The 19,873-nt window shown below is 48.9% G+C and overlaps 1 protein-coding gene across 2 annotated transcripts; it reads left to right on the forward strand.

Moving 5' to 3' along the window:
* The first annotated feature begins 4,574 nt into the window (after positions 1-4,574).
* LOC135912398 (uncharacterized) lies at positions 4,575-19,616 on the forward strand. 2 transcript variants are annotated; one of them, XM_065444852.1, is made up of 4 exons: positions 4,575-4,916; positions 9,469-9,763; positions 17,096-17,598; positions 19,432-19,616. In XM_065444852.1, exons 1-3 carry the CDS (start codon positions 4,590-4,592, stop codon positions 17,578-17,580), a joined length of 1,107 nt encoding a protein of 368 aa, XP_065300924.1. In that variant the 5' UTR covers positions 4,575-4,589; the 3' UTR covers positions 17,581-17,598; positions 19,432-19,616. The 2 variants fall into 2 exon arrangements, with proteins under 2 accessions (XP_065300924.1, XP_065300925.1); XM_065444853.1 differs by having other exon boundaries at positions 9,469-9,728; positions 17,115-17,598.
* Positions 19,617-19,873: the final 257 nt, after the last annotated feature.

Consider the following 19,873-nt stretch of genomic DNA (forward strand, 5'->3'; position numbering starts at 1 on the left):
TAATATAGCTGTGCAGTAGCGTATATAAGAACTTCAGGAGGTGAATTTTAGCTCGACTTTGGAGCGAGAGCAAACCTGCATTGCGTAGCAATTATATCGGAGAATCAAGGCGTCGATAGCGATTAAAAATAAATCTAATCGCTTTGCGCTGCGCATTTTCAAGCATGCTGATACCGCTACTTGTGAAAGGGAACCAGATTATATTGGCATATTCTAGAATCAGTCGGACAAGTGTGCTGTATGCTAAAAGCTTAGTGTCACAGTCAGCGTGCGGCAGTATCCGCTTAAGCAAAAACAGTGGTTTTCATGGCTTCCGTGTGAACTGTCCAGCTGAGATCACAAGTCACATTACACCAAGATATTTGTACTGGCTTACATCTCGGAGCATGGCGTTATTAAAACCACAAGGAAATGCAAAGCTTGTTTTCTGTTTTGTTATTGACATCGCGACTGTTCTTTCTTAATCACCATTTGCCAGTTAGGTCACCAACTTACCACTTCATTCAGGGCAACGTTCGGCTCAATTTGGTCTCTGTAGCTTTTAACCTTTTTACGCTATACGCAGTCGTCTGCTAATAGCCTAATATTTGCGTTAACGATCCGCCGTGGTTGCTTAGTGGCTATGGCGTTGGGATACTAAGCACGAGGTCGCGGGATCGAATCCCGGCCATGGCGGCCGCATTTCGATGGGGGCGAAATGCGAAAACACTTGTGTAAGATTTAGGTGCACATTAAAGAGCCCCAATACTACGGCGTGCCTCATAATCAGAAAGTGGTTTTGGCAAGTAAAACCCCATAATTTAATTTTAATTTGCGTTAACGTTGACCGCCAGGTCGTTTATAGACAACAAGAATAGTATCGGTGCCACACCGGATGCGACATTTGATGTGTCAGAAACGTGGTCATTGCATTGCGCAAATTGTTGACGTCCGACCGGACAAATAGCTTGATATCCATTGAGTCACTGGCCCATCCCCAAGTTTGCGGACCAGCTGGAAAACTAGCTTTTCATGGGAAACCCGATCAAACGCCTTTGAGAAATCCATAAAAAAATTATGTCTATTCGTGATTCATATCCTATGTCAATTTGAGAGTGTTCGTTAATACCTTGGGCTACAGGTCATGCATCATCTCGACAAGTTGCGTTGCGGTCGATAGGCCTCTCCGAAATCCGTGCTGGTTTGGGTCTTCGACAAACTTTGTAAGCCATAGAGGCATTACGTAATCAACGAGTACAGACCGCTTACGTAAATATCCTGGAAAATACCTACAGAGATTCCACAGCTACCATAATTCTCCACAAGAAAACTAGGAAGATACCGATAAAGAAAGGGGTCAGGCAAGGAGACACAATCTCTCCAATGCTATTCACTGCGTGCTTGGAAGAAATATTCAAGCTATTAAATTGGGAAGGCTTAGGAGTAACAATCGACGGCGAATACCTCAGCAGCCTTCGGTTTGTTGATGACATTGTTCTATTCAGCAACAATGCCGACGAATTACAACAAATGATTGAGGACCTTAACAGAGAAAGTGTGAGAGTGGGGTTGAATATCAATATACGGAAGACAAAGATAATGATGAATAGCAGGGCAAGGGAACAAGAGTTCAAGATAGCCAGTCAGTCTCTAGAGTCTGTGAAGAAGTACGCTTACCTAGGTGAATTAATCACAGGGAACCCTGATCATGAGTCATAGAAGAATAAAAATGGGTTGGACCGCATACGGCAAACATTGTCAGCTCCTGACTGGAAGCTTACCATTATCATTGATAAGGAAGGTGTACAATCAGTGCATTTTACCAGTGCTGACATATGGGGCAGAGACTTGGAGACTGACAACGAATCTTGAGAACAAAGTCCGCGCAAGAAGCGATGGAACGAAGAATGCTAGGCATAACGTTAAGAGGCAGAAAGAGAGCGGTTTGGATCAGAGGGCAAACGGGTATAGCCGATATTCTAATTGACATCAAGAGAAAAAAATGGAGCTGAGCAGGTAATGTAATGCCGGTTAGGTAACCATCGGTCCATTAGGGCTACAGAATGCGTATCAAAAGAAGGGAAGTGCAGTAGAGGAAGGCAGAAGAATATACGTGGTGCGATGAAATTAGGAAATTCGTGGGTGCTAGTTGGAATCTGTTGGAGCAGGACAGGCGCAATTGGAGATCGCAGGGAGAGACCTTCGTGGTGCAGTGGACATAATATAGGCTAAATATGATTATGATGATGCTCGAGTATTTTACAGCTGGTACAAGTCAAGGAAATGGGCCTGTAGTTTTGTGGGGTCATCTTGTCACCGGATTTATGCACTGGGATTATTTTTGCGACTTTTCCGGGACCAAAGCTCTTTTTTCTTTAATAGCAGACACAGTATACCGCTGTCGGTTATTTCTGGCATTTCTAGCAATTTATTTTTGCTTGATGCGGTAAACGGGGAAGGTTGCACTGGCGCGTTATCGATTGTAAAATTCGACGGGAAGTACCGATTGAATGGATCCGCCTTATCTTTTGTTTCTCTTGCAGGGGAGCTATGGGAGGCCTTTTGGTCGCTGTGTTTACCCCTTACGTAACGCCAAAATTTTGCTGGTGACGTTTTGATGAACTTTGCTAGAGTGGTACCATGGTAGTGCATTTCTAGTCATTTCTAGTTTCTAGTAAATGGCATTAAGTCTACTGTTCTTTATAAATTTTTCTTTCTCATTTTCTTTAATATCCCCTGCAATAAGCTTTACCTGTTCTGCTATGTCGTCTAGTACAGGGCCTGGGTTCAACTCAACATCTCCACCCAGAAGTAACAACAAGCGCAAGAAAACAATCAGTTTGCAAGAGGCTCCAAGAAGCGACCGTGTGCACGGCAGCAGGATTAGGGAGACATCGTCACTACGAAATGACTTGTCATGTGCTGTGTCGGCAGCCGCAGGCAAGCGGGGGCCCGGCGTCCAGCGAGCACGCGGCGAGCGCCCGACGCAGAGAGGGAGACGCGGAGCCAACTGTTCCTGATGAAACCGGACAAAGGACTGAGCCGGCTAGCGGCCGTTTATTACACGAAGACTCCACACGCCAGATGGCACCTGCTGATTGGTCCAAACTCGACACATGACCGAAGGGGGGTGCGCCATCTAGCTAGACTACACCAGAACATAATTGAATGATCACACGGACAACTCGCAGGGAGAGACACTATATCATGGCATCTGCTAACCTGTAGAATAAACAAGAACGGATTTGAAGGCTGCATCCTTGCGGTGCTGCCGTGCCCACTGCCAACTGTGCCGTATGCGCTCTGCTTTATATGGTCGCTCGATGCTGCCATCATCGGTGATCCCAGCATATCTGTCGATGTAACTAACGCCAGCACCATCATGGAAGGGCCGGTAGCTTTCGTCGACTGAGGCTGGGTGTATCAGCAGATCCCTGTCACCCATAGTAGTAGCTTGAGACGATGGTCGTAGCTCGTAGCATGCCCGTGGGGAGCAGCGGGATGCTCATCTGCGGAAAAAGAAGGAACTGATTTTAAGGCTGCATCTTTGCGATGCTGCCGTGCCCACCCACCCATATATTACACAATACAAAATTTGAATTGCAAATAAAAATGAAAAGGGAAATTTTACCATTGAATTGATTTTGTCTCGCACAGCAATTTGTAGAGAGCGTCACAGAGGTTCCTGTGGCTAAACTCCAGTTCAGTGGCACCGAAGGAAAAGACCATCGGATGAGTCGACGTCAGTTGAAGTTTGCGTGATGGTTCTTCAAACAACCTTTTTCTTTGAACCTTAAGACGGCGACACGCTAAAAAAATAAAAGTTCTAGAGATTCACTATTATTGCCGAAATTGCACAATGGTGATATCACCAAAACAGACCCGTGAAGGTAAAAGTTGAGTGGGGCCACTCGACAACGTAGTCTTGTAAGCGACACTTCATCCTTTCTAGTGGAGCATCATGCATCTATTGTTCTAAGAAAATCTGACATACAAAAATTCAAAGGTGAACAATGACAATTTATTGAAGCTATATTGAGTGGCGAATTTTCGAAAACGCGCTAATGTAAAAAAACGTAGATGACGGTAGAATAGGGATTACCTGGCCACCATGTGATTCCACTGGAGTTCATCAGCAAATTCCTCTAGTATTAGACCTTCGTGTGCCGGCACCCACACCAAACGAACGAGGCGTAAATGTCTTCGGAGGAAGAAATTGAACGCTTCTAATGCGTTTGATAAAGTAAGAGTGGTTAGCGAAAAACAAACATAGAAATAAACTCTCAAAATTGCGGCTGCTGACAAAGATGAAGGTAATTTCCGTAAAGCTAACACAATTGCCGATAATTCAACCTAATCAGTAGGTGTGAAGTCAGGTAGTCTTTTTGAAAGAGACCAATTAGAGATGGCTATCGATCCAGCGCTCACACCTGCCTGCTTTTCGTAGACGGAAGCGTAAGTACCTATCGCAGATTTTATTTCTGTAGTTGTGCAAGGTCATTTTCTAAAATACCATGAGGAACTGATAGGGCAAATAGGTTTCGCTCCCTTTTTAGGGAGACAACATCGTCGTCGTCGTCTTTGTCGTCACCACCACCATCATCATCATCATGAGCAGCAGCAGCATAATCGTCGTCGTCATTTGTGGCAGCAGCCGTGCGCGTGCAGACGAAGAAGCAGAAGAAGCGTTCCACCCGGTGTCGACGGCAGCAGCAGAGCAGGTAGCGGTCGTCATGTCGGTCACAAAGCAAGACGAGCTCGACGACGCCAAGGTGGCCGAGCTGCGTGACCTGTTTTCCAAGTTCGACGCGGATCGCTCAGGCACGGTGGCGTTCGAGCACGTCGACGAGATCCTCCGAACCGCCGCCCGCGTCATCGTCGAGCCGGAGTTCAAGAAGCGCGTCAAGAGCACCGCACCCGACGACCTCCAGCAGAAGGTGGGCCTTCGTTATCGCTTACAGAATTGAACTATATAGCACTAACTCTGTCACGGCCAAGGGCAAAGGAATGATTACATAATTGCGATTGCACTGGGCATGTGCAATTCTTATAAAGGAACCCCTCTCACGCCAACTTTGCCCACTCTCTTTCGCGTTCTTTTGTACGCTTGCCCGGTAGCACTTTCCAACTTTGGGTATGTGTAGTGCCCCACAGTAAATGCCTTCATTGCAGCGATGTCGGCAGGTTACTTTCAGTTAGACGCTCAGAAACCAACTGGTGAATGATAGGAAAGGCGTGCGAGCTGCAATCAAACCAAGAGCAGCAATTGTAAAGCCAAGCTTTCTTCGCGAACTACTCCGCGATTAGACGTGTCCTCGCCGTGGTCGCGGGCCTTCGCGGGTACAAGCGGTCGCTGCTTCCACCAGAAGCGCACGAGGTCAGAGTTCAGTCTCGTGACGCAAGCTCGATGAAGCCCTTTGGGGAGCATAAAGTGACGCAGCCAGTCTTGGCAAGCGAACGCTCCGTGAAGCCACAGTGGTGGCCCAACACGTGATCTCTTGTGTCGAGATCACAGAGCAAGAATCGAGATTTGCTGAGACTTTGGCTCCCAGTAGCTATGCCAGTAGTTTGTATTCGGTGCGGATTTGTTCGGCTGCTCCGCCGGGGCTCTGCCAGCAGAGCGGGAATAATAAAACCAACCGCACACTTTGACGTGCGATCACGCGTTTGGCCACCAGGTCCGGCTTCAGTTGCGTTGCGGCATGCTCCCTCCAACTTTTTTTCTTTCCTCCATGTATTTAGTAACAGAAGCTCCGTGAAGCTCTGTGAAAGTATACTGGCGCCTCGGTCAACGAGGAAGGCGAGCACATCGAAATGTATCCGTCCGCGCTCTGTCGTCTGCTACCAACCCCCTGAGCGTTCGCCACTGAGCAGGGGCGAACGCTCGCCAGCTGAAGATTGCATAAATATCGCCGCGTCGTCTGCTCAGCGTCTATTCCGCGTTCGCTAGTCAACGTAATCGCGTACAGTACACGAGTGCAGAAATAAATTAATGTTGAAGTGAAAAATTAAGCTTTTCAAGCATTCAGCATTGTCAACGCACCGCGAGTGCTAATTCTGTGGCGCCATCTGCTATGCTGAAATAAAACCACTTTTAGACCGCGGCATCGTCTGCGCAGCCCTAACAGTGTCAATACAAACAGCTGACCTTAAATAAAAAGAATCTACCTAATGTCCTGCCTCAGCATGAGGAGATGCTAAACGATGGCTTATTTGACCATTTATTTCTTGACGTAGGGCCGGAGAACGAGCAAGAAGCTTGAAATTTTTAACGAAGCGGGTGCATGCAAGTGAGCAAGTGAGGTGCCATGGCTAGTGGTGTGAAACAACTGTGGGTATAAACGAGGCCTCCTCTCAAAGAGTTTCATGCATGGAGGAAGGGAAAAGGAGGGAGCATACCGCAACGCGATTGATGCCAAACCTGGTCGCTCAACATGTGATCACACTTCAATGTGCGCGGTTGGTTTTAGTGTTCCTGCTGTGCAGGCAGTGCCACGGCAGGGCAGCCGAACAAACGCACACCGAATAAAAAATGGCTGTGGCTTAGCTAACGTTAAGCCCAGGATGCGAAGCATACTAGCCTTTATTTTAACGCGACAGCGTTAAGGAGCTCGTGTCGGAGAAAAGCCGGTGTCGTCGGCGTCGGCTCAGGCGTGCGGCACTTGCTCAGGCGCACATTTCGTTGTCGCGCCGAACGCTGCGTTGCTCGACGCTCACCGCGTCCGATGCGGGGCGCGTAGTCGCTGCGCCGTAGCAAAGCCACCTAGAAACAGTCTCTGTAGCACGCCGCAACCTTCGCTTCTCATTCCAACGAGCAGCTCTGTCTAAAGGAGGCATCTCACCTCGTGAGTGTCTAGCAGAGGCACTGCTTATATACCGCCGCGACGCCGCGAGCGACAGCGCGAGTTGGAGCCCCGTTTCTCCTCTGTCGTGATGTCATGGTGTCACGTGGTCAGCCTTGAAGGCGACGCCGCGAGCGACGGCGCGAGTTGGAGCCCCATTTCTCCTCTGTCGTGACGTCACGGTGTCACGTGGTATTGAAGGCGACACCGCCGCGCCTGAGGAGCTGGGTTGAGCTCTAGTAATATGCTTCGCATAAAACGAGTAGCATAGCCACTAGGAACCAACGTAGCTCAGCAAATCTCTATTCTTGCTCCACGATCTCGACGCAAGAGGTCACGTGCTGGGTCACCACTGTAGCTTCACGGAGCGATTGCATGCCAAGGCTGGCTGCGTGACGTAATGGTCCCCGAAGGCATTCACCCAATATATGTCTCTTCAAACTACATGCCTGGAAAGTTAGCGCCGAAAGCGCTGCCATTCCCTCTCCTGCTCTCTCCTCCTCTTGTGATCGTGTGGTGGGCAGGGTGTGTGTCTGCAGATGAACAGAGGCCTCCCCATCCATAGCGTGGCTATGTAACGCATGGCGTACTCGTTTGCCTGTGGCTTCGTCCGCGCTGTGACAATGGTTCCCCCGCCCAGATGTCGGAGGTGGCGGGGCTGTTTGCTGCTGCGTCGCTTTCTCATTCGCGAAAATCGCAGCGTGAAGTTCAAGCTGACAGCGCCTCTGGCGCTGTGCCAGAAGCGTTTTCGTTAGCCTACTTCAGTGTATCAAAGAAAAATTAATTATGGGTTTCCACGTGCCAAAACCACGATCTGATTATGAGACATGCGGTAGTGAGGGTCTCGGGAAATATGGAGCACCTGCGGTTCTTCAACGTGCACGTAAATCTAAGTACATGGGTATTTTCGCATTTCACCCCCATGGAAATACGGCCGCCATGGCCAGGATTCGATCCCGCGTCCTCCGTGCTTAGCAACACAGCACCATAGTCACCAAGCAACCACGGTGGATACTTCAGTGTATCGGATACAGAGACAAGCAACATGTCTCGATGATGACGTACCAGAGGAAGTGATCGATCGAAAATATCCCCCTGAATGCACCGTTGCTCTTTGTATGCAACTTTGGCGGATCACTGTTACTGGCAAGTTACGGGGTGCATTCATCGGCTGAAAACCACAGCACATTTCTTATGGTGGCGTGCCACTATGCTATATAGCTTCAAAGTTCAGCTTACATCGATTCCCATAATCCGTTGGATCTGCGATATATATATTTAAGTAGTTCAACTAACTATGGTCTGCTCTGGAGCACACCATCAGTCGCACTTTGCTCCTCGAAGAGGCAGGACGCGTGTCGAGTGAGCTCCTGAACAGCACCTTGCAGTGTGGTGGACGCAGTTTAAATCATACATCCGGGATCATGGTATAGTGCGACGTAATGGTCACGCATTTCTCTCGCCTTTCACGTTATAGAGGCCAGTGATTTCCTTTATTGCGATAGCAGTTATATGGACACTCCAGGCGCGTTACTGACGTCACCGTTGCCGCGAGGTTCCTTATGAGTGAAAGCGTGTGAAAGTGAGCCGGCAAATGCGGTTCAATTCCGCGCGCGCGAGCGAGGAACTCGGCCCGCATGCGTGATGATGATGATGATGATGATCTAAAGAAAGGAAAGACGAGATGCGTGCCCCCTCCTGTGGCGCGCGAGGCCGGGGGGTAAGGCGAGGGAGGAGGGGCGTTCTACTCCGGCGGCTGCTGTGGTTTATAGATGTCCTCCTCGCCCGCCGCTCCGTACAGAATCGAGAGAACCGCGGCGTCTACTACGGCGTTGGCCGCGCCTTTGGCGGACGCCGTAGGGGGACGCGTTGCCGGCGTTCGTGTGTCTTGAAAGCGACCTGCGACGTGGCCAAACTGCGCGCCCGCGCGTAATGGCGGTGGCGTCGTCTGCGCTGTGCTTTCAGCGTTTCCTTCGTTCGCGTTGCAGCGACAGATGCACGGAGGTCACATGGCTCGCGGCTACTGCCACGATTCTTGACTCCAGCGTTTTAGCAGACGGCTTCCGCCGATCGAGCGAGACGTGTTCATGTTTACCTGTGCGCGCGTGACACCGCACTGGTTCATTTAGTTAAAACACGTGGATGGGCTAGTTGGTTCGAATCTATGATAGAATGTGGAAGCGCCACTGAACAAGGACGTAGAAAGAAGCAGACACGCGAAGACAACGCTTTCTCTGTGTCTGTTACTTTTGCGTCTCCGTTGAGTGACGCTTACATATTCTATCATTGTTAATTTTGTTCGTAAGTGAATGTTTACAAGTTTATAAGGCCGGCAAAACTACTACCCTTACTTCGTACAGCTATCTACTAATTTACTATCGCAATCGGTGCTTCACCTTTCGGGCGTAGGTGTGACTTTTTTAATGAAAGACTGTCTGGCAGGCAGCCAAATGAACGCATAGCCACGTCATGCCATAACCGCAAGTGAAACACTAGAGCTCGTGTTGTTTCGTGTTGCACTATGTACCTTTCATTGCGCTAATCTATCCTTGGCGACGTTACACCAACCGAGCTATACGCTTTCTGTACATCCCGCTCGTTTGTGGCTGTCACCGCTCTCGCGCGCTGTGCTTTGTGCCCCACCCAGGTGCAGTTCCCAGAGTTTCTGGACATGGTGCAGAAGTGCACCCGCGCGTTCAACCCTCAGACGGACCTGCAAGACGCGTTCCGCGTATTCGACCGCGATGGCCACGGCTTCATCACGACGGCCGAGCTGCGTCACGTGGTCACCACGCTGGGCGAGCGCATGACCGACGAGGAGGCCGACGAGCTCATCCGGGAGGCGGACCCCAACAACGAAGGGCAAGTCGACTACGAGAACTTCATCAAGATCATCTCCACGCCAGTGTACGCTGCTTTCGAGCTACTATTCTCTCACATGTGTATGTATATACAGTGGGGTACATTGTTAAAGGGAACACTCTAGTGCGCGGCTCCCGTTTTGCTCGCGCTGTAGCTGAAAGTGCCCGCTGACGGCTTGTCAGTGCACATGACGGGAGTTTAAGAATGTCGGCAACCGCCATCCCACACGAGTGCCACGCGATGCGAAGGATTGTTGCTTGGTTAGAAAATGGGCTGTCGGGAATTGTGTTGTTTTCTTCAAGGAAACGACGACCGCAGTTTTAACGTGTGTGCGAATAGTTATACAGGGTGTCCCAGCTAACTTTATCCAGAGTTTAAGATATGCGGATGCCACGTAGCTAGAGAAAACCAAGGTAATGCTGTTTGTCGTCGCTTGGAGACACTGAACTTTATTTTCATCCCACATAATTGAATTATTAGTCTTAATTTATTAACTAACATTTCAGATATTTTAATTAGATGACAAGTATCAATGAGAAAATTGTAGAGCGACATGAAAAACTCCGGATACAGCTTTCTGTTGCTTAATACGCGCTACATAAAAGTGTTTTTCCGAGCGTCGAAGAAACGCGCAAACGCACGCGAAGTTGACGCGCGACTGGCCGCTCGAGCCACTTTGCGTGTATTCGCGGTCTTCTGTCACGCTCGGAAAAACACTTTTATGCAGCACGTATTGAGCAACAGAAAGCTTTATCTGGAGTTTTTCATGTCGCTGTACAATTTTCTCATTGATACTTTTAATATAACTATATTTTCTGATAAGTTAGTTAATTAATTAGAACTAATAGTTTAATTACCCCTACAGAAAGAAAAGATGTATGTTATTACCAAGGCAGTAGTGCTCTAGCATTTCTTATAATCTGATATATTTTACCTATCGTATCGTTCTTTTCAAATGCATCTAAATGTTCATAGTACAAGTCATACGTCATCGCCATAATATTATTATACAGATTTTACGCACTTTAGAGCGTATATTTTTGAGGCCCGTTTACAGCGACGTCACACCAACTTCATGGTAATCATAATTACACTGCAAACTGATTACCACAGAAATGGCGCTCTTTGGCCATACTTGGCCCTTGCGCCATTAAACATCAAACACTCACTCACTCACTCACTCACTCACTCACTCACTCACTCACTCACTCACTCACTCACTCACTCACTCACTCACTCACTCACTCACTCACTCACTCACTCACTCACTCACTCACTCACTCACTCACTCACTCACTCACTCACTCACTCACTCACTCACTCACTCACTCACTCACTCACTCACTCACTCACTCACTCACTCACTCACTCTGTTATTAACACAACTGAAAAAGATGTGTTAGTTCTACTTGGTGTGCTGTGTTCCGTGCCACGTGCTGTACGACCGCGACGAGGCATGTTGAAAGCGTGAGCGAAGGACCATCACAGTGCAACATAAGGCAGCCATTAAAAGTGTCAGGTGCTAAGAAGTCGCGTGTTTCACCCGCCGAAGATTCCTGCGTTGTTTTGTTCAAATTTCATCGCATGCGTGGCCGCGTTGTGGCTCCGCGGGCCGCAAAGCCGTATTCTCATTTCCGTGTTTACGATTGTGCATCATATTAGTTGAAGCGGTCTGCGCTGGACGCATGAAAGAAGACGAAGGAAGGTGCTGGGGGAGAAGTGAGAAGGAAGAAGTTGGAATAAAATGGCGGACGACACCCGTCTCACTTAGATGATGTCATTTCTGTTGCCGTTCTAGTTAGGAACGCTACATTTTGGCGCAGCCGACAGTTTTCGAAGACCAGCGATGCGGGTGACGTTTTTCGTCGACCAGGCGTCATCAGAGTCTGTTGTGTTCACCCGATACCAAGTGCACGGTGAGCCAGCGACGGACCTTCCTCTTGAAGTTAGTTCTACCGCGCTGATCAACGTGGTACTGCAACAAGCTGCAATCAGCCGCCAAGCCCTCGTGCAAACAGGATCGGTGACAGTAAATCTACAACTGCAGACACTGAGCGAACTCGTTCTGGAACCCATACGACGTGGCACCCTCAAAGAGGAAACGCCTGCCGGGAAGGTGAGCCTAGACTTGAGTGTTATGGAACTGCAAAGGAACATTATACAACAGATCGAAATAATGAGAACTTTCGTCCAAGCGCTTAGTCGAGAGTAGTCAGCACGAAGTATTGTTGAACCAGATGTTTTTGAAGGAAAATCGCAAAATGCACACTACTGGCTGTGTTTTTTCGAGTACGCCTGTGACAAGAATCTGTGGCACTCCGACGACACAAAGATTTTGCATATGCGCCGCTATTTGGGCGGTATAGCCAGAAAATGGTATGACGTGCAACTCATGGATTATGGAACAACATGTTGGGAACTGTGGAAAAACAACTTTTTAGGGGCTTTCGAAGGCAACGCAGTAGAAAGATGGGATGCGGCACTGCGGTTCAGTTATACAGGTGGCTCTCTGCTTGAGTACTGTCTTGAGAAGCGTCGCCTGTTGTATTCTGCAGAACCGAAGCTGTCGTCTTCTGCTGTTGTAGCTTTGATAACGCAAGGGTTGTGTATCGAGATCCGTTGTCATGTCCAGCTCAAAGGTCCAAGAACGTTTGATGACCTTCTGAACTTTCTACAGACCTCAGTGCCAAGAATTACATCGAGAAGACAGCCAGATGGTAGAACAGAGCAACTTGATTCCAATCTAGAGTCGTTGCCGTCAACTGAATGTGAACACAGCTTCATAAACAAATCTCTGGGAAGCGTAAATCATGACTGTGAGGATGGTGAAGAACCAATTACCGCAGTTCACGGCAACCTACTTCCACATAATCTGTCTACCGTGCATCACAAGCCCCAGAAAAAGAGCTTCAGTGAGACAGTATATTCGGTGTCGTCAAGCTTATTGTACGCCCCCATTAAGGTAGATGGCATTGAAGTGAAGGCTCTCGTTGACAGTGGAGCTTCGGTATCTATTATCCACAAGACTCGAGTGGATGCCAGTCGTCTGCACGCTGGTAGAACATTGCGTGTCCAAGCCTACGATGGGTCAGTGACCATGCATAGCGAATGGGTAACCCTGGCTATTGAATTTCAAGGAAATGCTATTACCAGTGACGTATTGGCCATTCTCAATGTCACCTACGATTTTCTTTTGTCCCGTCCAGACATGAAAAAACTTGAGATGAACCTCTATTGGGATGACAAGGTAATGGCCGAAGACACGATAAGAACAGAAGACCCTGGTGAAGAACCTAGTGTATCAAGGCTAATTTTTCACCACGAAGGCATCAAGACTAAGTACCCAGAGCTTATATGCATAGGAAGCTACCCTCCAGCAATGAAATCCCATGTCGTTCCTTTCGAGCTCGCAGATAAAACAGTGGTTCGTAGAACCCCCTATAATATGTCCAGAGATAAAAAGGTGTGGCTGAAAAAGGAGTTGCAAGAAATGTTAGACGCAGGTATCATCCGGCCTTCTGTATCCCCATTTGCTTCTCCTATCACTATTGCACCTAAAGAAGACGGGACATTCCGCCTCTGCACAGACTACCGGGCTCTCAATCGTCAAACTGAATTGATACCTTATCCAATGCCGAGAATCGACGACATCATTGACGAAACCGGTGGTTGCCATTGGTTTTCACGAATAGATCTCTGCAAGGGCTTTTGGCAGATTCCACTAAGTGAAGAAACGAAGAAGTACACCGCGTTCATAACCCCATTTGACTTGTTTGAGTACAACCGCCTACCATTTGGTTGGAAAAACTCCCCTGCGTGGTTTCAGAAGATTATGACGGACATTCTGAAACCTTACCTGGGCACATTTTGCAATGTGTACATCGACGACATCATCATCTACTCAAAGACAAAGGACGAACACCGTAGTCATCTTTCAAAAGTTCTTCATGCCCTCAGTCTTGCCCAACTCAAAGTCAACTTCAAGAAAAGTGCGTTCTTTCAAGATACCGTAGTATTTCTTGGCAGGGTGTTTGATGGACAGACTAAAAGCACCAAGCAAGAATCGGTAGAGAGAATCTCCAAGCTGGTAAAGCCTTATGATGTGCACTCCCTGCGCGTTTTTCTTGGCCTTGCAGGACACTTCCGGGCGTTTATCAAAGACTACGCACTGAGAACAAGGTGCCTCACACGTTTAACTCAGAAAGACGTGCCTTTTCATTGGGACGAGAAGTGCGAAGCTGTCTATCGTGAGCTTGTAAAACTAATATCGTCGGACCCCATCTTGCGAATACCGGATTTTTCCTTGCCTTTCGTGCTGAACACGGACGCATCACATTATGCTACCGGTGCAGTTCTATACCAGAAGCCATCCAAACAATACCCGCCGTGGTTGCTCAGTGGCTATGGTGTTGGGCTGCTGAGCACGAGGTCGCGGGATCGAATCCCGGCCGCGGCGGCCGCATTTCGATGGAGGCGAAATGCGCAAACACCCGTGTGCTTAGATTTAGGTGCACGTTAAAGAACCTCAGGTGGTCGAAATTTCCGGAGTCCTCCACTACGGCGTGCCTCATAATCAGAAAGTGGTTTTGGCACGTTAAAACCCCATAATTTTTTTTTTAAGCTGATCAAACCAAACACTACGTCGCGGGGTACTACAGCTATACCCTGAAACCCGCCGAAATCAATTACTGTACCACAGAAAAGGAAGCTCTGGCCGTCTTAAAAGCTGTGCAGTACTTTCGTACTTACCTGGAAGGTGCCAAATTCATACTTTTCACGGACCATCAAGCATTGCCTCAACTTCTGAGCATGGCCCAGCCAAGAGGCCGCATTGCTAGATGGGTGAACTATCTGCAACAATTTGATTTCGTAATTTCGCACCGTCCTGGCCCACTCCTCACTGACGCTGACGCACTATCAAGATTACTTGTACAGGAATCAAGCAATAATCCAGATACAATCAATCATATTAAGCTATGGGAAGGTACAGAAGAGCTCCAGTTTATCAATGGAAGGTATCACGTACCATCAACTATGATTCCAAGGATTCTTAATCTATACCACGACACCCCTGAATCGGGTGGACATGATGGCTTCTGGCGCACTTATAAGAAATCGCTCATGAGATTCACATGGCCGGGCATGAAAAACGACATCAGCCATTACATCCGCACATGCCACCTCTGCCAGGTGAACAAAGTTAAATTCAAGCAATCGACAGACGTTATGACAAACCCTGAATATTCAAGCATCCCGTTCGAAGTAATTCATTTGGACTTCGCGGAGCTCAAAAAGAAGGGGGAAGGAGTCAAGCGAACGCAAGCTTTCTTGCTCTCCATAGATGAGTGCACACGGACGATTGCGGCTAAAGCTGGCAAAGAAGACGCAAACAGCGTAATAGACCTCCTCAAAGCTGAGTGTTTTAAACACACAAAGACGCTCGTCTGCGACAACGGGCCGGCTTTTCGGAGTGCCAAATTATCAAAGTGGGCCCAGGAGCACGGCATCATGATAAAGTATTCTTCTCCATACCACCCGGCAGCAAACGGCCTAGCGGAACGTGCCATACGAGACATCAAACAGTATCTGAAGATGTATCCAGACTTTGCCGGTGGCTGGAAGTGCTGTCTCGAGGCCGCTGTGAAGCATCACAACAGATCATACACCACGAGTTTAGGCTGCAGCCCTCATTTTGTAACTTCAGGTACAGCGCCCATACTTCCTGCAGATCGTGAGCTAGGTCTCCTAGAGAACCTCGAACTTGCGGAAGTAAGGAAAACTGTCAAAGAACAGGAGATCTACAAGCGCCGCATGAAGCGAAACTTTGATAAAAGGCACAGTAGCCAGATACCGGACATACAGCCTGGAGACTATGTCCTTGTAAGGAAAGGAGCTGTGCCCTCAAATTCAAAATATTGCGGACCATTTCAAGTTATTAAGACTGCATGCCAGCATGGAATATTGAAGAATGTCTGGTACGCCGGAGCCTCGGGCCAAACGGAGTGCGCCGCTATTGGAAACGTATTCAAGTATTACCCCAGGAGGTGTAATTAAAAAAAATCCGGAAGAGTGAAGCGGTCTACGCTGGACGCATGAAAGAAGACGAAGGAAGGTGCTGGGGGAGAAGTGAGAAGGAAGAAGTTGGAATAAAATGGCGGACGACACCCGTCTCACTTAGATGATGTCATTTCTGTTGCCGTTCTAGTTAGGAACGCTACATTAGTCATATACTGCGGTAAAAGGTAATAATGGATGTAAAGAAGTAATTTCGGCTCCTCCTTCTATTTCGTTATAACGGAATTCTAGTGTATTTCCGGAATCCGGAAGACGAGGTCGAGGATAGTAGTGTTGATGGCGGCCTTCATTCTGGGACGCTGGGTTTTATCAGATTGTGCTGCGCACGTTATGCTCCTCGACCACTCATGACAAAAGAAAAAAAGAACAGAAACCAAAGACGACGATTGTAAATGTAATCGAATAGTCCGGAAGGACGAGCAAACGCACAAGAAAAAAACGTGTTGTAGCTGTTTTAAGCGGCTATGACTTCCAGTCATCCGCGAAATCGGAGGACAGAGGTCCAGGGTACTACCTCGCCCCCTGCCGGCCCAAGAGAGGCGGGCACTTGCGCGCTGGAAAAATTGAGGGTATACACTGCGCACCCCTTTTGAAGTTTAATGAGGTTCAACAAGGTAAGAGCGAGGCTTTGAGAGATGCCCGTGTGGATGGCTGTGGAATCATTTGTAAGGGTCAAAGAACAAGCATGTTGGTAACGTTGCATCTTTGGTTAGCAGCGTGACGACCCACGCAGGAAGTGAGAGAAGGCACAGCCCATCTCACATTCATTGCCGCGACCAAGTCACTGCAGACCAATTTTCGATGGCAGACAAAGCATGAAGAGCAGTCCCCATAAGAGCAAAGAAACTAGGGAGATAATCGAGAAGCATGCAATATGCAAAGCCGGCGAGTGGCTGCCCCTACGGTGTCACCCTCTCCTAAGGAAGACCAACATCCAGGCACATGAACCTTCCGTCGTAATGCCGCAAGCGAAATCCGACCACATCTCACCCTCCCGTCTATTCTGTTGTGCCATCGCGTGGTACATGAGCCTGACCTGTGTGCGCCACAAAATTGTAAGTCAGCGCTCTTTCCTCTCCTTTCTTTCACTTACTACATGGGTCGTCGCGCTGCTAACCAAATGATTAATTTAGCCACAAATCGAGCCAGGAATCGAGCCCACGCTCTCGCGCTCAGCGGCCGAATGCCATGGCTACTGTGCCACCTTTACGGATGCTTCATTGTCACTTCACTGTGTGCCGGCGCATATTCATTACTTCATCTGCTGTCACTTCATTGTCTTGTGATGGTTACTTCCGAGACATATAGAGCGGACCTATAGGCACTACGCTTGCTAGTGCGTGTCTCCACGCGCAGCCCACCGGACCAGTATGGCGTGCCGCCCAAGAAGAGGCCTCCGCAGAGCACCGAACTGCTGCAGCCGGGTCCCGACAGCGTGGTGCCGAGTGCATCGGACGTGCCGGCGCAGAGGGCGTCGGTGAGCGCGCTGACCGAGGCGCAGACCGCGCTCAGCGAAGTGGCCGCGGCGGCCGGCGAAGGCCGCGCCAAGTCCGGCGAGACGTCGGCGCCGTCGTCCGAGCCCCGCAGCGACAAGCCCGGCCAGGGTCCGAACATCGGCAAAGCGTCCGTCTCGGGCTCTGGCAAAGGGTCCACCTCGACTCGGGGAAAGGGGTCCGCGGAAGGATCCAAGAAGTCGTCCCGGAAAGGGTCCGGCACCGGCGACACTCCTGTCGCCGTTTCTAGCGCCAGTGGTCCTCCCGTCGAGGCAGTCGTGCCCGGCACACCCGCCGAGAAGAAGGACGGCGAGGTGGCCAACAAGTGACAGGGACGCCTGTCCCGAGTACGTGTTGCAGTCGATAGGATGTTGCGCCGAAAGCCCCAATATGCACGCTGGCCGGCTGACAATTCGACCGCATGCGCTTACGCTTCCCTTACTCCGGTCGCCTGTAACGCAGCTGTCCAGGGCAGGTTAGGTTAGTGTTGAAAGAAGGCTCCGCAAGGTGTGAAAGAAAGGATCAACTGTTTAACTGCCCATGTAAAGAAATGCCCCTCAAGAGCGTGGCCACGGAAAGGGGGAAGTCATCAGAAGTTAACAAGCGAGTACGGAGTCATCAAAACGAACGTGAGGAAGAGGGGTACGGTACATGATATATACAAAGGTTGGATACAAGAAAAATTGAGCTTCGCAGATGGCAAGCAAAAAAATCAGGGGGGGGGGATATACATCTCCATTTAACACACATACAGAAATCCGCAATCGTGAAGTGGGTATTGAAATGCTATGAGCGTTCCTAGCTCATATTCCCAAGTATTTGGCGGAAAAGAAACTAGACCTCTCCCACTCATGCTACGCAAGGTGACCCAGACACGGCGATCATATAGCAGAGAGATTGCTGGCGTTGGCAAGACAGAAGTATACGTGATATATATATATATATATATATATATATATATATATATATATATATATATATATATATATATATATATATATATATATATATATATATATATGTCGAGAGAGAGGGAGATAGGCAGCGAAGGCAGGGATGTTAACCATTCAAGTGTCCGGTTGGCTAACCTACGCTGGGGGAAGGGGAAGAGCGAGAAGGAAGAGATATAGGGTATAGAGACGTGCGCGGACATTACTTGAGTTAAAGCGCATACGTGAGATTATGACTAGGGCATCGGGCAGCAGCGGCCAAAGTTCGATCCCGTGTCATTGGGCACGTTGTTGTTCTTAAGTCTGAGCTATTGGGCAAGACCTTAGAAGAACCCGGCCGCCATCTTCGTGTAATACCCGGAGGGTTTGGAAAGGGAAGCTTCGGGCTAACATTTGGACGGTAAGACAAAGGGAAGTGCCTCGCTCTATTTGAGGACCGAGCTGGTTGCTTCAGGAAGAAAGCATACAGCTGGAAGTATTCGCAACAGGTTGAGGCATGTGTCTCTTGCAGCAAAAGTCTGGAAAGTGACTCGGCACATTGTAGTGGAATGCCAACATGTAAAGAAGCGTCCACTTTCCCGAAGCGTTGAGATTCGGTGCTGACAGGAGCGTAACGGCCAGTGGTGGAGATAACTGTCGAGTATGGCATGGAAAGGGCAGGAAAGTGGTGGAGCCTGGGTCGTTGCAGCAATAGGTAACGTTAAAATATGGACATACGCAAAGCGCTAGACTGTAATTAGCTCAAACAGGCTAGGTGACTGTTTGTGACCACTCCGTTTCGAAAGGCATCACATTACAAATCATCATCAGGTCTGTCCTGCAAACGCGTTTAGAGTATCAGGTACTGACTTCTCGCCGGCCGCGGATCAAAATGCTCGCGGTTTTTGAACGAGTTACTTTTGATACGAATGACATCAGCCGAGAGCCGTTTATTGCGACAGTGGCGGTCGGTCTGAGTGCATTATATTATATGCACTGTAATATAATTCACCCCCTGCAAACATTCATGGCTCTAGATTATGTTACAGCGCGACGAAGTGGACGGACAGCTGCGCGACAAAGACATGCCGGTTTATCTCACGCATCCACTCCCCGATGTTCTTGTCATTCCGTTATCTAACTTCCTCACTGAAGGTTAGCGGGCGGTAGCATGCCGATTCAAGTGGCTTGCTCTGCCTGTCTCGTTAACAAGCCTTTTTCTCTCTTTGTTCTCTCGCTTGCGGCGTCCAGTGTCCGCCCTAAGGTCATCGAGGCAGCGCAATGGACACTGCGGCACCGTCAGGAGGTCGTGTACCGCGGTGAGACCATGGCTGATTCCGCGGCGTCAGCTGCAGTGCAGTCGACACTGCCCTGCGGTACCCGGGAACCATTTCCCAAGTGCCGGGTCTGTCAGAAATAAATGTAGCCACCCAGAACTCTTGGTCGTTGGTTGTGATTGATGATACAGGTGCAGAGTGAATGAAGCTCCACCTTGGCACACGTTATCGAACGTGTGCTACGTGTATGCGGCAACCGTGGCAATCGTTGTAATGAACGTGCTAAACCTAGTACTAGCTAAGCGAGAAACAGACGTATTGCACCTCGCATACGCAGTTGACGCTTGGGAATGTGGCCATCAAAGTGTTAGTTTTGCGTAACAGATGATGGGTTACTACATACCTGAAAAGCTTGT

This window comes from Dermacentor albipictus, chromosome 6, assembly GCF_038994185.2.
Source record: "Dermacentor albipictus isolate Rhodes 1998 colony chromosome 6, USDA_Dalb.pri_finalv2, whole genome shotgun sequence".
NCBI classification, from domain to species: domain Eukaryota; kingdom Metazoa; phylum Arthropoda; class Arachnida; order Ixodida; family Ixodidae; genus Dermacentor; species Dermacentor albipictus.